The sequence below is a fragment of the Choloepus didactylus genome, chromosome 6, assembly GCF_015220235.1.
Source record: "Choloepus didactylus isolate mChoDid1 chromosome 6, mChoDid1.pri, whole genome shotgun sequence".
Classification (NCBI taxonomy): Eukaryota; Metazoa; Chordata; class Mammalia; order Pilosa; family Megalonychidae; genus Choloepus; species Choloepus didactylus.
In genome coordinates, this window is record NC_051312.1 from 92,617,788 (window position 1) to 92,638,512 (window position 20,725).

Consider the following 20,725-nt stretch of genomic DNA (forward strand, 5'->3'; position numbering starts at 1 on the left):
TCCTTCACCCAGCTATTGCCTGAGTTAGGGAAAGAGTGTCTCAGAAAGATAACAGTTATCTATAATCATTCAGGAACGTCCATGGTGAAAAAATTACAGCTGTTGAAGCTGCTCTGTAGTTGGTTCTGGCAAACAGACTATCACTTTTAAGAAATATGATTATGGCTTGAATAACCAGTTCTTTGGAGGTAGCTGGAACATTGGATCTCTGTGTCTCACACTTGAGGAATGCAAGCATGTGGAGCAAATGCTGAACCTGTAGCCACATAAATGTGCTTTAAGGAGTGGGAATTGGATGTTTTCTCAATTTTATTATTTAAGAAAAAAAAAAGTACATTTGAAGCTTTTTGTTTTGTTTTTTTTTTTTTTTTTTAATGCAAAATAATTTACCCTGTTAAGGGTCACAGGCTCCTGGTTCACTCTGATAAACAAAGGCCCTTTGAGGCCATGGCTGTAAAGACTACTTGTGATTCAGCGCCTTGCAGGTTTAGGCATTATGTAAACTTTGACAGGTTTGCTGAAGGGGATGGTGCCCTCAATGCTGGTTTCCATCTGGGATGGTACCTCGCTACCTTCGATCCAGGAGGGTTTTGGAATCCGTGCATTGGAGTTGTAGGCCAGCAGCAGTCTCACTTCTACCTGGCATGGTTCTGGAAAAAAAGACAAAAATTCTCTATCACTAGGCAGCTGGTAGGAATTGGGATGAAATGTCAAGTTAAAGCAACATCAACAATGAAGCAGTAAGGTTTCAAGGTCATTTCTTCATCTCTCTACATCCTTCCCTTCCTCCTCACCAAACAGAAACACCTTCCCAGACTGAATCCTGTGAGGCTGATCCTGAGCCTGCAAATGTGATGCTACTCTACCACCTCCTCCTCAAGCTTCAGTGGGTTCCCTGCAACTTGCAGGCAAAGCTGCTGAGATGATCAGAGAGCGAGCTAAAAGCTCTTCTTCTCTAGAGACCTTCCAACCTCAGGATAGCAAGCAATAAGATGCATATGGCTGATTCTCATGCGTAGACAGCTGTGCTCTTCCTGTGCAGTTGATCTCAAGCTTCAGGGCTGTTACACCATGGACTCTCCTTTCTTAGTGGAAAAGCCTTCAATTAGGAAATGGTTCTGTCAAAAAATCTGCACTAGTGGATAGGAGTAGGTTTCAGGTAAAATGTCAGAAAACCTTTAGTTCTTTCATTACAATATTAATCTAGTGTCTGAATGTGGCACTGCCCAGGGAGAGAAAATAAGACCTCTCCTGTAAATTGGTGAGGATATGTTGCAATAGAGTATAGTATATGTTCTAATAGAGTCTGTAAGAAGTGCTGTGGGGGCAGACAAGGGAGCCCAGAAAGACTCTGGAAGAGAACATCTCTGTGCCAAGCACATAACCACAAACACTCTCATCCACTCTACCATGAAAGAAAGACTGTCACAATCTCCAAAAGAGTCCTGAGGCTCAGAGAGGTTCTAAGTGACTGTCCAGATCCACACCTTACCATTTAGCTTCTAAGAAGAAGAAAGGGGAGGGGCTTTCAAAAAACCTAAATGCAAAGGTCAGGAGCTGTGTGAACTTGAGATGTTCTCCTCCATTTGGTGTGTCTAGCTCAGAAGCTGCAAGTGCTAAAAATGAGCCCAAAGCTAAGGAGATCAGAGGGCAGGAATGAGGGCTCGGTGTATCTAAATTAAAAAGGATAGAGAGCCTCTTAGTGCTTCCTCTTCCTGGTTACGGCAAGGCTTCTCCCTAGAGATTAGAGAAGAAACTGGATTGCTGTCATCCGGGGAGAGAAAGGCTCAGAAGCAGCCAAAGCCAGAGCAACCTAGACGACTCCACAGGGCTCAGCATGAGATCTGACTGGCAGCCTCAGGGTCACCATTTACCTGTCATGGTGTGCACACACCTGCCTAAGATGGTGGCCTTTATACCAGCCATGAGTGTATCTGCAGTGAAACTAGCACTGCTTTCTGGTACCAGGCTCCAGAAAAATCTCCTACTCCAGGTAGAGTCAGAGCAGGGACCAGTATTACCTTTCCCACTACGCACTCCTCTTCTGTCCCAGACAGCTTTTGCCAACAAACACCACCACAGCCCTTCCTTCTCACAGTACTTTCAAGGAGCCAAACCTTGAAAAGGCCAGAGGGAGCTGATGTTGGACTCAACCCTATCCAGTTGTTCTGGCTTCCCTTTCTAGCATGTGGCAATAATGGCAAAATGGCAATACAAGCCACTGCCATAGGAGGGAGAGGGGAGAGAAGGCAAGGGAGGACATAGTGGTAGGAAGAGACAAAAGATCACCTGGGACAAGTCATGCAACCTACTCATCATATCTGGAAGACTATATCTCCTAGAAGGTTTATATTCTTACTCCCATTTTATAGATAAGGAAAATGAGACAGAGAAGTAAAAATAAAATGAGGTAATAATAAAATGAGAGAGGGGTCCTTCCACTTCTTTGTTTTTTTTTAGGATGTTTTTGGCAATTTGCAGCCCCTTTCCCTTCCAAATAAATTTGATAACTAGCTTTTCCAAGTCTGCAAAGTAGGTTGTTGGAATTTGGATTGGGATTGCGTTGAATCTGTAGATCACTTTGTAGAATTGATATCTTAACAGTATTTAGTCTTCCTATCCATGAGCATGGAATATTTTTTCCACCTATTTAGGTCCAAACTGTTTATTTCTTTTAGTAAAATTTTGTAATTTTCTCTATAGCGGTCTTTTAAGTCCTTAAGGTTAAGTTTATTCCTAGGTACTTGATATTTTTAGTTGCTATTGTGAATGGAATTTTTTTTTTATTGCCTCTTCAGTTAGGTCATTACTAGTATATAGGAACATTACCGACTTATGTGCATTAATCTTATATCTCACCACTCTACTGAATTGGTTTATTAGCGCAAGTAGCTTTATGATCGAATTCTCAAGATTTTTCAAATATAAGATCGTATCATCTGCAAATAATGACAGTTTCACTTCTTCCTTTCTAATTTGGACACTTTTTATCTCTTTATCTTGGCAAACTGCTCTGGCTAGAACTTCTAGCACAATGTTGAATAATAGATTTGGCCATGGGTATCCTTGTCTCATTCCTGATCTTAGAGGGAAGGCTTTCAGCCTCTCACCATTGAGTACTATGCTGGCTGTCAGTTTTTCATATATGTCCTTTATCATATTGAGGAAGGTTCCTTTAACTCCTACCTTTTGAAGTGTTTTTATCAAAAAGGGATGTTGAATTTTGTCAAATGCTTTTTCAGTGTCTATCAAGATGATCATTTGATTTTTCCCTTTTGATTTGTAGATGTGTTGATAATGTGTTGAATTACATTAATTGATTTTCTTATGTTGAACCACCCTTGCATGCCAGGAATGAACCTCACTTGGTCGTGGTGTATAATTCTTTTAATGTGCCTTTGGATTCGATTTGCAAGTATTTTGTTGAGAATTTCTGCATCTATATTCATTAGGGAGATTGGCCTATGGTTTTCCTTTTTTGTAGTGTCTTTATCTGGTTTTGGTTAACTAACATCTTAAAAGGTCCTATTTACAAACGGGTTCACACCCACAGGACCACGACTTGTGATGTGAACATGTCTTTTGTGGGGAACGTTATTCGATCCCCAATAGTACACCCTCTGGACCCTAAATGACATGTACTTTCTACATGCAAAATACATTCACTCCATCAACATCCCCAAAATCTTAAGTCATTGCAGTAACAATGCTAAGTACAAAGTCTCATCAAAATCGATTATAGATGTGGTCCATCCTGGGGCAAAATTCCTTTCCCTGTGAAACCTAGAAAACAAGTTATCTGCTTCCAATATTCAACGGTGGGACAGGCATAGGATAAACATTTCCATTCTAGAAGGGAGAAAAATGGAAAGCAGGGGTCATGGTTCCCAAACAAGTACAAAATCCAGCAAGGCAAACTCCATTAGATTTCGAAGTCTGAGCATCATCTATGTCCTCCCGGCATGATTGAATGGTACCCTCACCCTTTCCAAGCGCTTGTGCAGCAGACATGCTCTCCCCAAACACTGGGGGTGTAAGTTCCACCTTCTCCGAGCATCAAAATGATGTCAGGCTCTCTGCAAATGCCAGGGCACAAGCATTGGGGTGACATGACAACACTCTCCATGAACAAAAGGGTCAGGGCTGACCCCCTGCAATCACCAGGGCCAATGGCCTGCACCTCCAGTCACAGGGGCAGACTCACCCTTTCTGCACGTGAATGGGCCTTCTCTCTTGGCCTGAAAAGATGTTTTCAGTAGACCTTTGCTTCCATATTTTTGCCCTTGAAGTCATTCTTGCTTCGATTCATCCCTTCTCTGTCACTTGCATTCTAGGCTGGCAGTGGTCCTGCTCATATAAATTTTGCAAAAAGCTTGTCGGCTTTACATGTAGTTCAAGTAACATCACCAGACACTAGAACTTTCCCGAGATCATTCCCTGGATAACTGCATTTCCAATCTTGACTGCCACTGAAATGGCTGACTAGATCCATGTTTAGCCATACCCTCTTTAGCAAAGGGCTTTTCAGGTAAACCCTCAAGTGGAGCCCTGTCCTCTTGGGAGTCACTTCCCAAATGCTCAGGGAAGTCCCTGATAGAGCTGCTCCTGGCCCTAGTCTCAGAGCATGCTATCTGGTAGCAATCTGGATAGGCTGAGAATTTTCAAAATTATCAGCTGGTTCTTTTGTCCTTAAAAGTTTAATTATCAGCCTCCCCCTTTGCTTTCACATTTTACTATAAGTTGCAAGGAGAAACCAGGCTGCACCTTCCACAGTTAGCTTAGAAATGTCAGCTAAATATCAAAGTTCACTGCATTCAATTTCTGCCTTCCATCTAACATCAGAACTCAATTTTACCAAGTTCTCCGCCACTTTATAACCAGTCACCTTTCTTCCAATTTCCAATGACACATTTATCGTTTCCTTCTAAGCCTCACCAGAAGTACCTTTAACATCCATATTTCTACCAACTTTCTGTTCGTGACAATTTATGTATTCTCTAAGTTGATACAAACTTTCTCTACAGCTCTTGCTCATTTTCAAGCCCTCACAATTCTTCCAGCCATTACCCAATTTCAAAGCTGTTTCCGTATTTTTAGGTATTTGCAATAGCAGCACCCCACTTTCTGATACCAAAAACTGTATTTCTCAGCTGCTAAAATAAATATGATGGGCTGGCTTAACAACAAGAATTTATTGGTGCACAGTTTCAGAGGCTTAGGCTTGCTTCACCCGGGGTCAGTATCTTCCAGCTGGCCAGCAATCTGTGGAGTTCCTTGGCTTTTCCATCACATGGCAATGCACATGGGAGCATCTTCTCCTTTCTCTTTTGGGTTCCACTGACTTCCAGCTTCTGGCTGCTCCCTGTGGCTCCTCCTTCCATGCCCAATTTCCTTTGCTTATAAGGACTGCAGCCACATTAGATTTAGGGCCCAGCTTCATTCAATTTGAGCACATTTTAATAACATCTTCAAAGGTTGTATTTGCAAGTGGGTTCATACCCACAGTACCAAGACTTGGGACCTGAACATGCCTTTTGTGGGGGACATGATTCAATCCCCAAAAGAAGAGACTATGAATTCCCACCACAAAGTTGGTCTAAGGATAAATGAAATATGTGCATGGCATGCACTGTATGTACTTTTAAAAACCTTCATTCAACATTCATTATTTTTTGAGCCCCTACCACTTGTCATGTAAACACAGGTAAACATACTGAAAACACAGGTAAAGATGATGAGCAAGCTGCCTGCTCTCATGGAGGCTACATTCTAATGGAGAGAAAAAGTCAGTAAATAATTAAATGAAAAAGCATCTGACACTAAGTAAGTGCCATGCAGAGAGTTAAAATAGGGATCTGTAATATTTGCAATAGTGAGTGGGTAAAGACCTCTCTCTCAGAGGATTTCTTCAGATACAGGACTCCCTGGCAATACCAAAACAAAAACATCTGCAATTAACTAAGATACCTTGAGAGGAAGCAGGACCTAGTGGAAAGAAACTCAAACTTGGAAGCAGCCTGGGTTCTAGTCGCGGCTCTAGCAATGACTCACTATGTGACCAGGGGCAAACTGGTAGCACTTTCAAGACATTTAAAGCTTACTTGAGCTCTAACATGCTGTGATGAGCCTTGCTCCTCCTGAAGCAATGTTGTTCCACAGCATTTCTTCCTGATATCTAGAGTTCCTCACTAGAGGGGATTAAGGTAAGAAGTCCTACCTTCCTGTGGGAGTAGTGCTCTGGAAAATAGTACAAAACATGTCAGGCAGCAAGGATATGAATTGAGGGATGCTCAGGGAAGGAGATCCAGGGTAAAAGCACTGCTGGATGTTCCCTCAACTATGTTATAGCCAGGGTAACTGACTTCCAAGGGACTGTCCTAACATTCAGTAGTACCACTTTTTCTTTATGAAAGCTTTATAAAGTCACTTATACCCTTCTAACCCCTGATAGAGGGAAAGCATTAATAATGGCATTAATCTACCTCTAAAACAAACCAAATGTGGTGCATTAAAAATCTGTTCAGTAGTAATCATGTCCTTGAATCATCTCTAAAGCAAATTCTCTTCCGTGTTTCAGATTTTGCAGACTGATTCTCTTTTTCAAGTTTCCAAAGTAGCTTGAAATTTAATGTCTTTTGTACATGTATTCAACCATTTTATTCTTACAAATTTAAAAAAGTAATTATGCAACCTCTCTGTCTTTTCATAAATTATCAAGATTTTACTGAATTGTTCATATACAAACAGTGATTTTACATTTTTGGTAAGAAGTATAAAATATAAAAATAAAATACAGTATAATAGCATGACAGAAAACCAGTTTAATGGTCACAACTAATAGATTGAGATGGTCATCTTCATTGTGAAGATAAAGAAACAGACTTAGGGTGATGTGACTTGCCCGAAGTCATTCAGAAAGTCAGTAGCAGAGTCAGAACCAGAAAATAGTTTCCTGGCATCTAGTCCAGGTCCTTTCTACAAGACTCCATTCTATTATAATCTCCTCACAAAGTATTATTCCTCATGTGATCAAAGCAGTGTAGCAAATTAGTCAAAAGTTACCTCATTTGAGCTCACAAGCTCCTTAAGAAATCAAATTCAATCCTCAGTAGGCCTGATTCAACCATGAACTTTTCAAACTGCAGAAAACCAAATGCCCAAGGGTGGGTGTAATCCTCAAGAACACAATTTTCTTGTCCATCCTGGCCACCTGACACCTTACCTGTCCAGGCAGTATGGGAGAGGTACACCTGAGTGATGAGCCGGTGCCGTCCTGGGCCAGGATTCCGGAAGTCTGCTGGCTTGGGGTGGATTACCTGAGCCTGGCCATCTGGATATAAGACCTAAGAAGTGACAGAAGTGAGAAAAAGGCAAAAATAGCCATGAGCTTTTAAAAAGAATGGACACCTGTTGTGAACACCAAAACAGGAAGAAAAGAAAGATGACACTAGCCTTCATAAAAGACTGCTAGTTAAGAGGAGGGCAGCAAAACAGTTTACATACACATTTCCTGAACTTACAGTAATGAGTGATAAGAGTAAATTGTCTCTGTAAATACAAGGACAGTTAAGAATATTAATTATGACTGTGAAAAGTGTTTCCAGGCACAACAGGATGCTTCCCTGCCTCTCTCCCTCCCTGACTCTGAATCATTTCATGGCCCAGCATCCATCACCAACCACCACGTATTCTGAGTTATGTCATAACTGTATTCTCTCACTAGATTACAAGCATCTAGGAAGCCATTTATCTATCTCTTCCTATAGAGAATGCTCAGTGAAAGGTCTGCTCAAATCATTAGCCAGTTCTTCAAATCTCATGAACTGCCACAATGTTCTTTCCTCGGAATCCCAGTGGGCTTCACAGCTCTCTGTGTAGGGGACCTTTTACATTGCACAGGGTACAAATGAATTATATGAACAAATGTAGCTTATCCTAGAATCAGACATGATGTGAGCTATATAAATATACCAATAAAGGCAGAGTCAGGGAACCACACAGGTCTTTCAACTTGGAAACTCTGGGAGGAATGTCTCAGCCCACCTGCCCTATAATATTCTTTCATGTTTCCTCAAGATCTTCGGGCTTCACCCTGATTATACCATTCTCTTTAAAACTGCTGCTCCCCACTATCTCCAGGCTTCTTGCCCCTAAACCTACGAGTGCAGAAAGACAGAAGTGTCCCCGCTTCCTGACTCTTTTTCTCTTCAAAGACAAGTTTCAGACTTAATTAAAAAAAAAAAAGAAAAAGGAAAAAAAAAGGAAAGAAAAAGAGACAGTAGCAAGCATTGAAAAGAAAGGAAGCAGAATCTCCCTGAGTTCTCAGCAAAACTGCTTTTGGTAATAGGCCATGACTCCTTTCTGAAAGGGCCCCTGTAAGCTTGCCTTCATTCCTCTATTACTTCCCAGAGTGGGTCTTAGAAAATCTGTGACCCAAGTAATTCAGGGAGGAAAAATAGCCAGTATGAATAATTTTCTGAATTTCAGAACTAAATAAAACACCCCTTCCCTTATCATCAGGTATAATACAGTATCTTAAATTAGACCAGTAAAAGTGTTATTGAATGGTGTTCTTGGGGAGTCTACTTTAAAGACTGGATATGAATTCTTTAAATGCAGAATATAACATCTGTTTTGTAAACTGCTGTACCCCTAGTAACTAAAACAGTGCCAGCAGCTGAGGAGGTGTTCAGATAGTGGTGGCTGAGCTGGCACTTTCTAATCATTAGAGCTGTTGTGCCACAGTGGGGCAGAGATGTTCCCATCTTCCTGTCTTTAGAGGTATCCCAGCAGCTTGGCCATGCATGTATGGGAGGTACACTGGAGAGGATTTTTCACTTTAAGAGTTGAACAAATGACCCTAAAATAATCTGTGTGCAATCTCATTTATGTTCAGTGAAATTCTTTTCAAGACAATGTGAAGTACTGGTTCCCAATCCTGCCTGCACATTAGAATGATCTATGAGCTCTTAAAAAATACCAGTACCCATGGGTCCCACTCTCAGGGTTCTGATGTAACTGGTGTAGGCTAACGCCTGTGCATCAATATTTTCTAATGCTTTCAGGTAATTCTGAAGAGCAGCTAGGGGGAAGAACAACTAATCTGAAGAAAAGTTGCAGCGCAGCTTCACTGCTACCTCAAAATTAGTTCTCTATAGATCTCATGATTAATGATTTCTGCTGGAAAACCAGAAGGATTTTTCCTCTACTGTCAGTACAGCCAAATGTTAACATCTCCAGCACCTGATTCATCCTTACCTCTTCAAAGAAATTTTCCCTGCATCCCTCCTTATACTCACAGCACTTCTGCCTAGAATACCCTTCCCTTCTCCTTTGCTCCTAATTATCCTTTCAGATCCCACCAAACACAATCATCTTCACAAAGTCTTTCCTTTCCTGAGCCTTCTCCCCACTCTCCATATATGGAGCCTCTCCTTAGAACCTACCCTGGGTATGTCTCTTGAATGAATTTCTGTTTTATGACTGCCTCTTCTTTGGTCTGCCTCCCCATGAGACCATGAGCATCTTAAGGGCAGTAACTGTGACATATTTACCTTGCCAGCCCTTACAACTTAGCTAACCCCAGCGCTTAGCACGGTGCAACAAAGTGAAAAGTATTGCATAGATGGATAGAAGATGGATGAGTGCAAGAATGAATAGTATTTGTGGGTTGAAATGTGGACTGTCTGAATTTATTGAAGAGTTTCCAATCCGTGAACATGTATTTAGGTCTTTCTTTCAGTAACAATTTAGAGTTTTCTTTATAAAAGTCCTTTACATCATTGGTAAATCTATTCCTAGCTATTTTATTCTTTTAGTTGCTATTGTAATTGGAATTGTTTTGATTTCCTTTACACATTGTTCACTGGTAGTGTATAAAAACACCACTAATTTTTGCTTGTTTATCTTGTACCCTGCCACTTTGCTGAATTCATTTATTAGTTCTAATAGTTTACTTGTAGATTCTTCTAGATTTTTCTCTATAAAGGATCATGTCATCTACAAATAGGAATAGTTTTACTTATTCCTTTCCAATTTGGATGCCTCTTCTTTCTTTTTCTCTTAATTTTTTTCCCAATTGCTCTGGCTGGCACTTCCAGTGTAATGTTGAATAGCACTGGTGAACGTAGACATCCTTGTCTTCTTCCTGATCTTGGGGAAAAAGCTTTCATTCTTTCCCCATTAGCTGTGTGGTTTTTACCTATGCCCTTTATCATGTTGAGTGATTGTCCTTCTATTCCTGGTTTTCAGACTGTTTTTATCAATAAGAGGGTATGGATTTTGTTTAATTCCTTTTGTTGCCAAATGAATGAGCATGTGGTTTTTTTTCCTTCATTGTACTAATGTGCATTACATTGATTTTATGTTGAACTACCCATGTATTCCTGGAGAAATTTAGCTTGGGTTATGGTGTATATTAGATTCCATTTGCTAGTATTTTGTTGAGGACTTTGCATCTTTTTCATAAGAGATATTGGTCTGTAATTTTGTTTTTGTAGGATGTCTCTCTCTCTCTCTTTGGTATTAAGGTGAAACTGGCCTCATAAGATGAATTAGGAAGGCTTCCCTCCTATTCAGCTTTTTGGAAGTTTGAGAAAGTTTAATATTAATTCTTCTCTGAATGTTTAGTAGAATTCATACCAGTGAAGGCATCTTGATCCTGGAATTTTCATTTGAGGGAGGTTTTTGATTACTGATTCAATCTTTTTACTGGTTATTGGTCTATTGAGATCTTCTCTTTCTTCCTTGAGTCAGTTTAGGTAACTTGCATTTCTAGGAATTTTTCCATTTCATCTAAATTATCTATTTTATTGGTATACAATTGTTGACAGTAACCTCATATAATCCTTTTTCTTTCTGTGGGATCAGAGGTGATATCACCCATTTCATTTATGATTTTTTCTTATTTTTGTTCCCAAAGACTCCACTTTTGCCCCTCCTTCAATCCCCTAGTACGCTAATCTGCTTTCTATTCATGCAAATTTGCTATTTCTAGGCAACTCTTATGCTTTGTTTATTTCACTAAGCGTGTTTTCAAGCTTTTTCAATGTTGTAGTATGTCTCAAAACTTCATTCTTTCTTACGGCCAAATAATATTCCATTGCATGTATGTACCACATTTTGCTTATCCATACCCTTGTTCACAGACACTTGAGTTGTTCTGCCTTTTGGTTGTGAATAATGCTGCTATGAATGTTGTCACACAACTTCTAATATCTGAGTCTCAAATTTTGGGGATATATACCCAAAAGTGAAACTCGCTAAGGAATCACCAAACTGTTTTCCACAGTGGCTCAGCTTTTTTACATTCCGACCAACAACATATGAGAGTTTCTGTTACTCCAAATCCTTGCCAACACTCATTGTGTTCTTGATTTCCCTAATGGCTGTCAACATCTTTTCAAACACTCATTGTGTTCTTGATTTCCCTAATGGCTGTCAACATCTTTTCATGTGCTTATTGTCCATATGTATATATTCTTTGGGAAACCGTCTATTCAAGTTCCTTGCCTATTTTTTTAAAATTCAATTTTATTGAGATATATTCACAGACCATGCAGTCATACAAAGTGTACACTCAACTGTTACATTATATTGTACCATTATATAGTTGTGCATTCATCACAATTAATTTTTGAACATTTTCGGTACCACGCACACAAAAAAAGAAGAAAAATTAAAGTGAAAAAGAACAAAGTAAAAATGAACATTGGGTGCTTTTTTTTTTTGCCCATGTTCTTCTACTCATCCATCCATACACTGGACAAAGGGGGTTATGGTCCATATGGCTTTCCCAATCACATTGTCACCCCTCATAGGCTACATTTTCATACAATCGTCTTCAAGATTCAGGGGTTCTGGGTTGTAGTTTGATAATTTCAGGTATTTACTGCTAATTATTCCAATTCATTAGAACCTCAAAAGGGTTGTCTATACTGTGCATAAGAGTGCCCACCAGAGTGACCTCTCAGATTCCTTTTGGAATTTCTCTGCCACTAAAGCTTATTTCATTTCTTTTCACATCCCCCTTTTGGTCAAGAAGATGTTCTCCATCCCACGATACCAGGTCTCGATTCCTCCCCAGGAGTCATATTCCACGTTGCCAGGGAGAGTCACTTCCCTGGGTGTCAGTTCCCATGTAGAGGGGAGGGCAGTGATTTCACCTGCCAAGTTGGCTTAGCTAGAGAGAGCAAGCCACATCTGAGCAACAAAGAGGCATTCGGGAGGAGACGCTTAGGCACAATTATAGGCAGGCCTAGCATCTCCTTCGCAGCAACGGTTTTCCCAAGGATAAGTCCTGTGGGAAACATTGTTTTTGTTTTTTTAAATTAACTTTTTTAAAAAATTAACTACTAACTATATGAAAAAAAATTAAAAACATACAAAAAAAAATTACAAAGAAACCATAACAAGGGAGTAAGAAAAAGATAACTAACCTAAAATAACTACTTTACTTCCAACATGTTCCTACTCTACCCCAAGAAAATAACCTAATATAGCACATTTCTGTGAACTTGTTCCTACCATACCCACCAGAAATTAACAAACCATAGTCATTCCTGGGCATTCCCAGAACGTTAAATTTACCCACGATAGCTTGTCTGTTCTTATTGGATTATCGTTCCCCCTTCATTAACTGCTCTCTATCACTAATTCCCCTACATTCTACATTATAAACCATTTATTTTACATTTTTCAATGTTCACATTAGTGGTCGCATATAATATTTCTCTTTTTGTGCCTGGCTGATTTCACTCAGCATGGCTGATTTCACTCAGCATTATGTCTTCAAGGTTCATCCATGTTGTCATATGTTTCATGACATCGTTCCTTTTTATAGCTACGTAGTATTCCATTGTGTGTATATACCACCTTTTATTTATCCACTCATATGTTGAAGGACATTTGGGTTGTTTCCATCTCTTGGCAACCATGAATAATGCTACTATGAACACTGGTGTACAGGTATCTGTTCACGTCACTGCTTTCAGATCTTTCGGGTATATACCGAGAAATGCAATTGCTGATCGGAGGGTAACTCTATATCTAGTTTTCTAAGGAACTGCCAGACTGACTTCCAGAGTGGCTGAATCATTATACAGTCCCACCAACAATGAATAAGAGTTCCAATTTCTCCACATCCTCTCCAGTATTTGTAGTTTCCTGTTAGTTTAATGACAGCCATTCTAATTCCGGTGAGATGGTATCTCATTGTGGTCTTAATTTGCATCGCTCTAATTGCTAGTGAAGCTGAACATTTTTTCATGTGTTTCTTGGTCAGATTCTTTCCCAGATTCTCCAGTGTCTGGTCTCAGTCTAGGTTTTGAATTTTTGATCAGCAGTTTGAGTTTGCAACCAGGGCTACAACTGTAGTTCTCCCTCCTGGTTCCCAGTACTGACCGTCCCTCCTCCCACAGGACTGAGCCTGGCAGGGAGGGGCGCGGGTCCCCTGGCCGCAAGAACTTACAGATTTTGCTGATCTCAGCTGTTCCACGTGTTTATGAGTGTTATGAAGTATGCCCAAAGTCAAATTGCGCTGCAGTGTCTGATCCATGCAGTTCCTGGCTTTCTCCCTTGCCTATTTTTAAACTGAGTTGTCTTTTTGCTGTTGCATTGTAAAAGTTCTTTATATATTCTGGATATTAAGCCCTTATCCAAAACATGGTTTCCAACTAATTTCTCCCATTCTGAATGGTGTCTTTTCACCTTCTTGATAAATTTGACTCCATCTTATTAAAAACTTTTGTGCATCAAGGGAAATTATCTCTTTTATATTCCTACTCATGCTTTTGATGTTGTATCTAAGAAATCCATTGCTGAATGCCAGGTCAGGAAGATTTGCCAGTTTTGTCCTGTAGTGGTTTTATAGTTTTCACTCATATATTTTGGTTCTTTATTCATTTTGAATAGATTGCTTTTTTATTGTGGTTGAAGTACAGGTCTAACTTTATTCTTTTGCATGAGCATATCCAGTTCTCCCAGTACCATTTGTTGAAGACACTATTCTTTCCTCGTTACATACACTTAACACCCTTGTCAAAAATCAAGTCACCATAGATGTGTGGGTCTATTTGTCTGTCTTTATTCCAGTACCAAAATGTTTTGATTACTGTAGCGCTGTAGTACAATTGGAAACTAGAAGTTTTGGTTACTCAGGGCCCCTTGCAGTTCCATATGAATTTGAGGATCATTTTTTTCCATTCCTGCAAACACGGTCTGTTGGAATTTTGATAGGGATTGCATTGACTCTGTAGATCACTTGTGTTATATTGACATCATAAAACTATTAATTCTCCTATTCTCTGAACACAGTATTTCTTGCCATTTTTAAGGTTTTCTGTAGATTCTTTCAGCAGTGTTTTGTAGTTTTCAGCGTACAAGTCTTTTACATCCTTAGTGAAATTTACTCCTAGATATTTTATTCCTTTAGATGCTACTGAAATGGAATCATTTTATTAATTTCTTCTTTGGATTGTTCATTGCTAGTGTATAGGGACACAATTGATTTTGGGGTGTTGAACTTGTACCGTGCCACTTCGCAGAATTTGTTTATTAGCTCTAACAGTTTTCTTGTGGATTCCTTTGGATTTTCTATATCTATAAGGTCATGTAAAACTATCTCTGTTTGTAGACGACTTCTTCCTTTCCAATTTGGATGCCTTTTATTTCTTTTTCTTGTCTTTCTTCTCTTTAAATCCTCTTAGCACTGTCTTTGATGTATTCCCTAAGTTTTGGGGATGTTGTTTTTTTCATTTGCATTTATCTCAAGGTATTTCCTAATTTCTGTTGTGATTTCTGCTTTGATCCATTGGTTATTTAAGGGAACATTATTTAATTTCCATATAATTGTGAATTTTCCAGTTCTCCTAATAATGTTTCCTTGCTTCACTCCATTGTGATTACAGAAAATACCTTTGTGGACAGAGTCTTGTTTTGTGACTTCACATATGATCTATCCTAAAGAATGATAAATGTGCACTTGAGAAAAGTCTGTATTCTGCTTGTTCTAGTTTGCTAATGCTGCTGGAATGCAAAACACCAGAGATGGATTGGCTTTTATAAAAAAGGGGTTTATTTGGCTACACAGTTACAGTCTTAAGGCCATAAAGTGTCCAAGGTAACACATCAGTAATCAGGTACCTTCACTGGAGGATGGCCAATGGCATCCGGAAAACCTCTGTTAGCTGGGAAGGCATGTGGCTGGCATCTGCTCCAAAGTTCTTGTTTCAAAACGGCTTTCTCCCAGGACGTTCCTCTCTAGCAAGCTTGCTCCTCTTCAAAACATCACTCACAGCTGCACTGAGTTCCTTCTCTTTGAGTCAGCTCATTTATATGGCTCCACTGATCAAGGCCCACCCTGAATGGGTGGGGCCATGCCTCCATGGGAATATCTCATTAGAGTCATCACCCACAGCTGGGTGGGGCACATTCCAAGTGAATCTAATCAGCACCAAAACGTCTGCCCCACAAGACTGCATCATAAATAATGGCGTTTGGGGGACACAATACATTCAAACTGGCACACTGCTGTTGTTGGATGACATGTTCTATATATGACTGCTAGGTCTAGGTGTTTTATAGTAATGTTCAAGCCTTCTATTTCCTTTTAGATATTCTGTCTAAATGTTCTATCTATTATTGAAGATGGTATCCTGAAGGCTCCTGCTATTAATGTGGAACCATCTGTTTCTTCCTTGAATTCTCAATGTTTGCCTCATATATTTTAGGGCTGTATTGTTAAGTATATACATAATTATAATTGTCATATCTTCTTGATGAATTGACCCTTTTATCAATATATAGTGTCATTCACTGATCCCCCTAACAGTTTTTTACTTAAATTCTGTTTTCTGTTTTCTATGACATTAGTACATCCCTGTACTTTTTTGGTTACTATTTGCATAGTAGTTTTCTCAGAACTTTGGGTTTATCTTGTTTGGAGTTCACTGAGGTTCTGGAATGTGTATATTCATGTCTTTTCTTAAAATTGGGAAGAAACGTTCTCTCTGCCTCTTTTGATCCTCCTTCTCCTGTTCCTCCTCCTCCTTCTGGGACTCCCACTTCTCAACTGTCTTATCTTCAAGTTGAATGATTCTTTCTTCTTCCAGTTCCCTTCTGCTTTTGAACCATGTTGGGGACTGAATCATGTCCCCAACCCCTGGTTCTTTGGGTGTGAACCCATTTGTAAACAGGACCTTTGAAGATGTTAGTAGTTAAGGTGGGTTCAAACTGAATGAGGGTGGTCCTTAATCCAGTATGACTGAAGTCCTTAAAAGTAAAGGACACCATAGAGAGAGGAGAGGATATTGACATGGTGACAGAAAAGGCAAGGAGCCCTAAGGATTACCAGCAGCCAGCCCCAGACCAGTCTTCACAGTCAAAGCATCACATTGCAGGCACGCTGACATTATTCCTTTCACTGTGGTCTTCAGCTCTGTTTGGTTCCTTTTTTTATGATTTCTATCTCTTCATTGATATTTTCTTTGTGCTATTGTTTTCCTGATTCCCCCTTACTTCTTTGTCTTTGTTTTCCTTTTGCTTTCTGAGAATATATAAGACAGTTTTTTAAAAGTTTTTGGTATATCCAAGGTTTGGTCTTCCTTGTTGATGGTTTCTAATGTTTCACCTTGTTCCTCCACAGAATCCATTGTTTCAGGTTTTATAACCTTTGTTGCGTCTTAGACATTTTTATGTTTCATTTCTGAAAGTTAGTCACTGAGGCATCTGTTCCTTAAGCATTTATCTATTTAGTGTTATATCAGAGAATTCCTTGAATGCCAGGAGCTAACAGCAACAAAAAAAGAAAACACCTCCCTCAGTCTTTGCGGATTTAGCCTGTGCAAATGCTCTCCTTCAGAGTTTGAACTGGATACCAATTAGGTGAAAGAGCATTCCATCTCTTATAAGCATTGTCTTGTCCTGGTCATGTGTTCATGACCTTGGGAATACCGTTGTTTACGCAGATTTGAATTTCCCCCTTTTACCCTAGGAAACAGTCTTTCCCCATATCTTGGTCACTACACTGTATGTACCAAACCTGGCAATCCTTTGCTCCAAGCAGCTGTGGTTTCCCTGCTTTCCTAGGCATTTTCTGCCCTGCAGTCTGCTTTTATATGCAAGGCGAGTTCTGGGATGGTGAACCTGCGATGAGTATTCTGATTCAGTCCGTATACACCCTTATATGTGTACAAAAGTTACTTTTTCCCTCTGGGACCATGGACCTGCCCTAGGAATACATGCTTGCTCCGTACCAAGCCAGTGCAGGGGTAGGGGAAGGGCCAGCAAGGGCACCATGAGATTTTCCTACCATTTTTAAGTAAGTTGCCTTCTTGATTTGGTGCTCACCCTATTACTGTGACCCTTTAACTGTTTTCTGAAGCTCTGAGAAAGACGGCTCTTTCCAGTTTTTTCTTGTTGCTTAAAGCTTCTGTAAGGGAATGGAACTCTAAAGCATCTCATTCTGCCATCTTGGTGATATCACTCTACTGGTTCGTGTTTCTACTGCATCTCTCATATGTTTCTAATATATCTAACTTGGGAAAAAATATGTGGTTTCTTACCCATGAAAGTGTTTGCCTGCTGCCCCAACCACACCTGAAAAAAAGCGTTTTTAATTACAGTTTGCAGGTAGGCCTGAAAATACAAAGTCTTAACTTCACATTATGAAAAACAAAAGGGTACTATCATTTAGCAGATACTTACTAGGTGTCAGGGACTTCATATATGTCAATTGTAGAATCTGTGTCTCAGAGTTTAAAGTAATTTGCTCCACCCCACTCGGTAGCTGAGGTGGGATTCAAGCCCAGGTCCTTTTCCACAGAGGGCCATCTCTACTCCCCCCCTAGTTTTTGTCCCTCGGGTAGAGATTACGAGGGTGCTAAAGTTACATCTTTAAATACAAGTTCAGCCTAGAAACTCCATAAGGACCCAAACCCGACAGACCTGGACTTTCACAGTGCTCTGAGGATCCTGCACATGTTCCAAGGTTGCATCAACATCCAGGGCCACCACCAACCCAGATGTAAACCGCAAAGGGTTGTCTGACTCGCCCGCTGGCTCAATAATAGTGGCTGAGGCTTTGTGGATCTGTGAGCAAGAAGAGAATATGATGATTCTAAAGCCAGTTTAGCCCAGGGCAATAAAACATAATCCTTGCCCTTCTGTCTCCTTCTTTAATGGGTTAGCACATGGGAGTAAGTCAGAGGAAGGACCCAAGCCCATCTGGTCCAGTGCTCAAAGAAAATTGCCAACATGAGCAGTGCTGACTGTCTAGACAGATTTAACTTAAAGGGGTATGACAAAGAGCCTCACCTGTTCTGGAAGGGGGAGATGCAGGAAGGTACTCTGCCGCAGCATGGTCTGTAGAATTTTGACTACTTCTGCAGGTTTAGATGTCATGAGTCGGGGCATAAGGTCAAGAAGTTTGTCCACAAAGCTGTCCTGTAGGTGGGGCAAGTCAGCAATGAAACACCTGGAAGAAAAAACACAAGCAACTGTCTCTTCATTCATTTGTCAAACGCTGTGCCCCAAATATCTGCCAATCTCCAAGGTGGGAATAATGATGAACAGGGAAGAGAGCTCATGGTTCATGACAAAGATAGAACAACATACCCACCCAGATAATTTATACTTTATTGACATGATTATCACAAGAACCTCCATTTATTCAATACCTATTATGTACTGGGAATTCTCTTTAATCTGTCTTATTATCCTAACCTTCCTGTATACTTGGGAATTATTTTCATATTACATATTCATTAATTTTAAAGATATGTGTTTTGTACCTCCCATGTGCCAAATACTATTCTATGCACTGGGGACATAAATGTGAGTGAAAGAGAAAAACATGCGTGTCTTCATGGAGCGCATATTTAAGTGATAGGAGCACTGACACTCAGAGACGACTGATGCTGCACTGAGATTGAGAGAAGTTAACTTATTCACAGCTCTGACTGATTCCACGGTGCTTCTGCCAGAGGATAGTCAAAAAAATATATATATTTGGAGGACCTGATATGTGTGCAGGGAATCTAAATTAGGCAGATAAAGAAATTTGGCAATTCAGAGCTATCACCTTTTCAAAAATATCTTCAACCCAACTGTGCAAAAGCAGACTCTCTAATCTAAAATCTCAAACCAAAAGAAAGTCATGAATTTAAATAAAATTCTAAGCCAGGATCTTAAAGAACCAAGCTTTTACCATTTATGAGAGCGCACCACCTGCTGGTGAAGGGTGGTACTGCAGCCCAGCCTTACAGGATGCTGTAACACCCACATGGAAAACAAGTTAAGAGTTGTAGTCAAACAAACTTAAGGTTTGGTAGTTCATGGGGGTAGGAACAAGGGGTGGAAGAAATAAAATATAAGAATTAGAGTGCCTTTAAAACCCTATAAATATCTTTATCCCAATATATATTACCAGGACACCTTGACTCCTGCTTCTTCAACAAGCCTTCCCTTCATCTACTCAATCTGTCTTATTTGCTTCATAGAGAACTCTGAGGAAACATATATATTCTACAAAATAAAAGTTACCTCCAGAATTATGAACAATTGTCTGTAGATTATGGAGAAATTCAAGTTTAAAAACAGTGTTGAGAAAAACAGACAAGTTGTGATTTTTTCACCAAAAAGTTTACGAATTTTCCCATGTAGTACTTGTCTTTTGATGGCCTAGTGTAGTGCTGAATCCAAATGATTCTGGATGTTTCTAGCTTTCAAGTGTATATTTAGGTTTGAAGCTCTAACTTTTTAAGTTTATTAAGGCATAGTGCCACAAGAAGTTAGTTTGGCTGCATGGGCTAAACCAGGGTTTCTGGCTTGGTGATAGCTCTTGTTGTCCTATAAGTGCTACATCCCTGCATAATCAAGATTTGATAAGCCAGAAGAGTGATAAAAGACTTACCTCTGAAAAAAGTCTACTTCCTGTAAAAATTTTTCACACATACCAAATAAGGGGTCAACTCTGTAGAGAAGAAATGCAAAACAATAATTATAGATAATTCATTTATGAAATCTGCAGTGAGGAGGACCAAGCCCCAGAAACCTGAGCCAACATGACAAGAGAATGAGCCTATTTGCACTATAAAAATGATCTAATGGATTTGGGAGGAAATATTTGTTAGAATCCCAAGTTCTGATTAAAACATTGCTCATCAGGAGCAACAAATATTCAGAATCGAATACTATCACAGGCCACACACAGCATAGGACAGGAACCACAGATCACAGAGGGTGCACTGTCATGCTGCTCTTTTGCGGGAGTCCTTGCAGCTGTATATATAGCTGTCCAGGAGCTATTTTTTTTTTTTTTTTTAATCTATCTTACAGGTGACTGCTCAGGTGCAAAGATCTATAGATTTCAGATGATGTGGTTTAGATGCCTCATACCCCATAGGTGCCAAAAGCTCTTATACAAACCCACAGGCACAGCATCCAAGGTCTAAGAGAGGATATACCAAATTACAAGAATCACTGTACTCAATGACACCCAAAGGTATGTGTGCTGGTTTGAATGTATTATGTACCCCAGAAAAACCCATATTCATTGATGCAATCTTGTGGGGCAGACATATTAGTGGGGATTAAGTTGGAATGTTTGGATTAGGTTGTTTGCATGGAAATGTGCCCCACCCAACTGTGGGTGATGACTCTGATTGGACAATTTCCATGGAGACGTGGCCCCACCCACTCAGGGTGGGGCTTTGGATCAGCAGAGCCA

General features: G+C 39.9%; 1 protein-coding gene across 3 annotated transcripts in view; it reads right to left on the bottom strand.

Moving 5' to 3' along the window:
- Positions 1 to 344: 344 nt before the first annotated feature.
- Positions 345 to 20,725, bottom strand: part of INTS4 (integrator complex subunit 4) — a 237,356-nt gene continuing 216,975 nt past the window's right edge. For 2 of the 3 annotated variants that reach the window (XM_037840819.1, XM_037840818.1), the window contains 5 exons: positions 19,910 to 19,969; positions 18,313 to 18,472; positions 17,944 to 18,087; positions 7,223 to 7,343; positions 345 to 650 (listed from right to left, as the gene is read on the bottom strand). In XM_037840819.1, coding sequence (XP_037696747.1) covers positions 472 to 650; positions 7,223 to 7,343; positions 17,944 to 18,087; positions 18,313 to 18,472; positions 19,910 to 19,969 — 664 coding nt within the window. In that variant the 3' untranslated portion in view covers positions 345 to 471. The remainder of the gene's footprint in view (positions 651 to 7,222; positions 7,344 to 17,943; positions 18,088 to 18,312; positions 18,473 to 19,909; positions 19,970 to 20,725) is intronic. The other variant, XM_037840820.1, reaches the window with a different exon arrangement.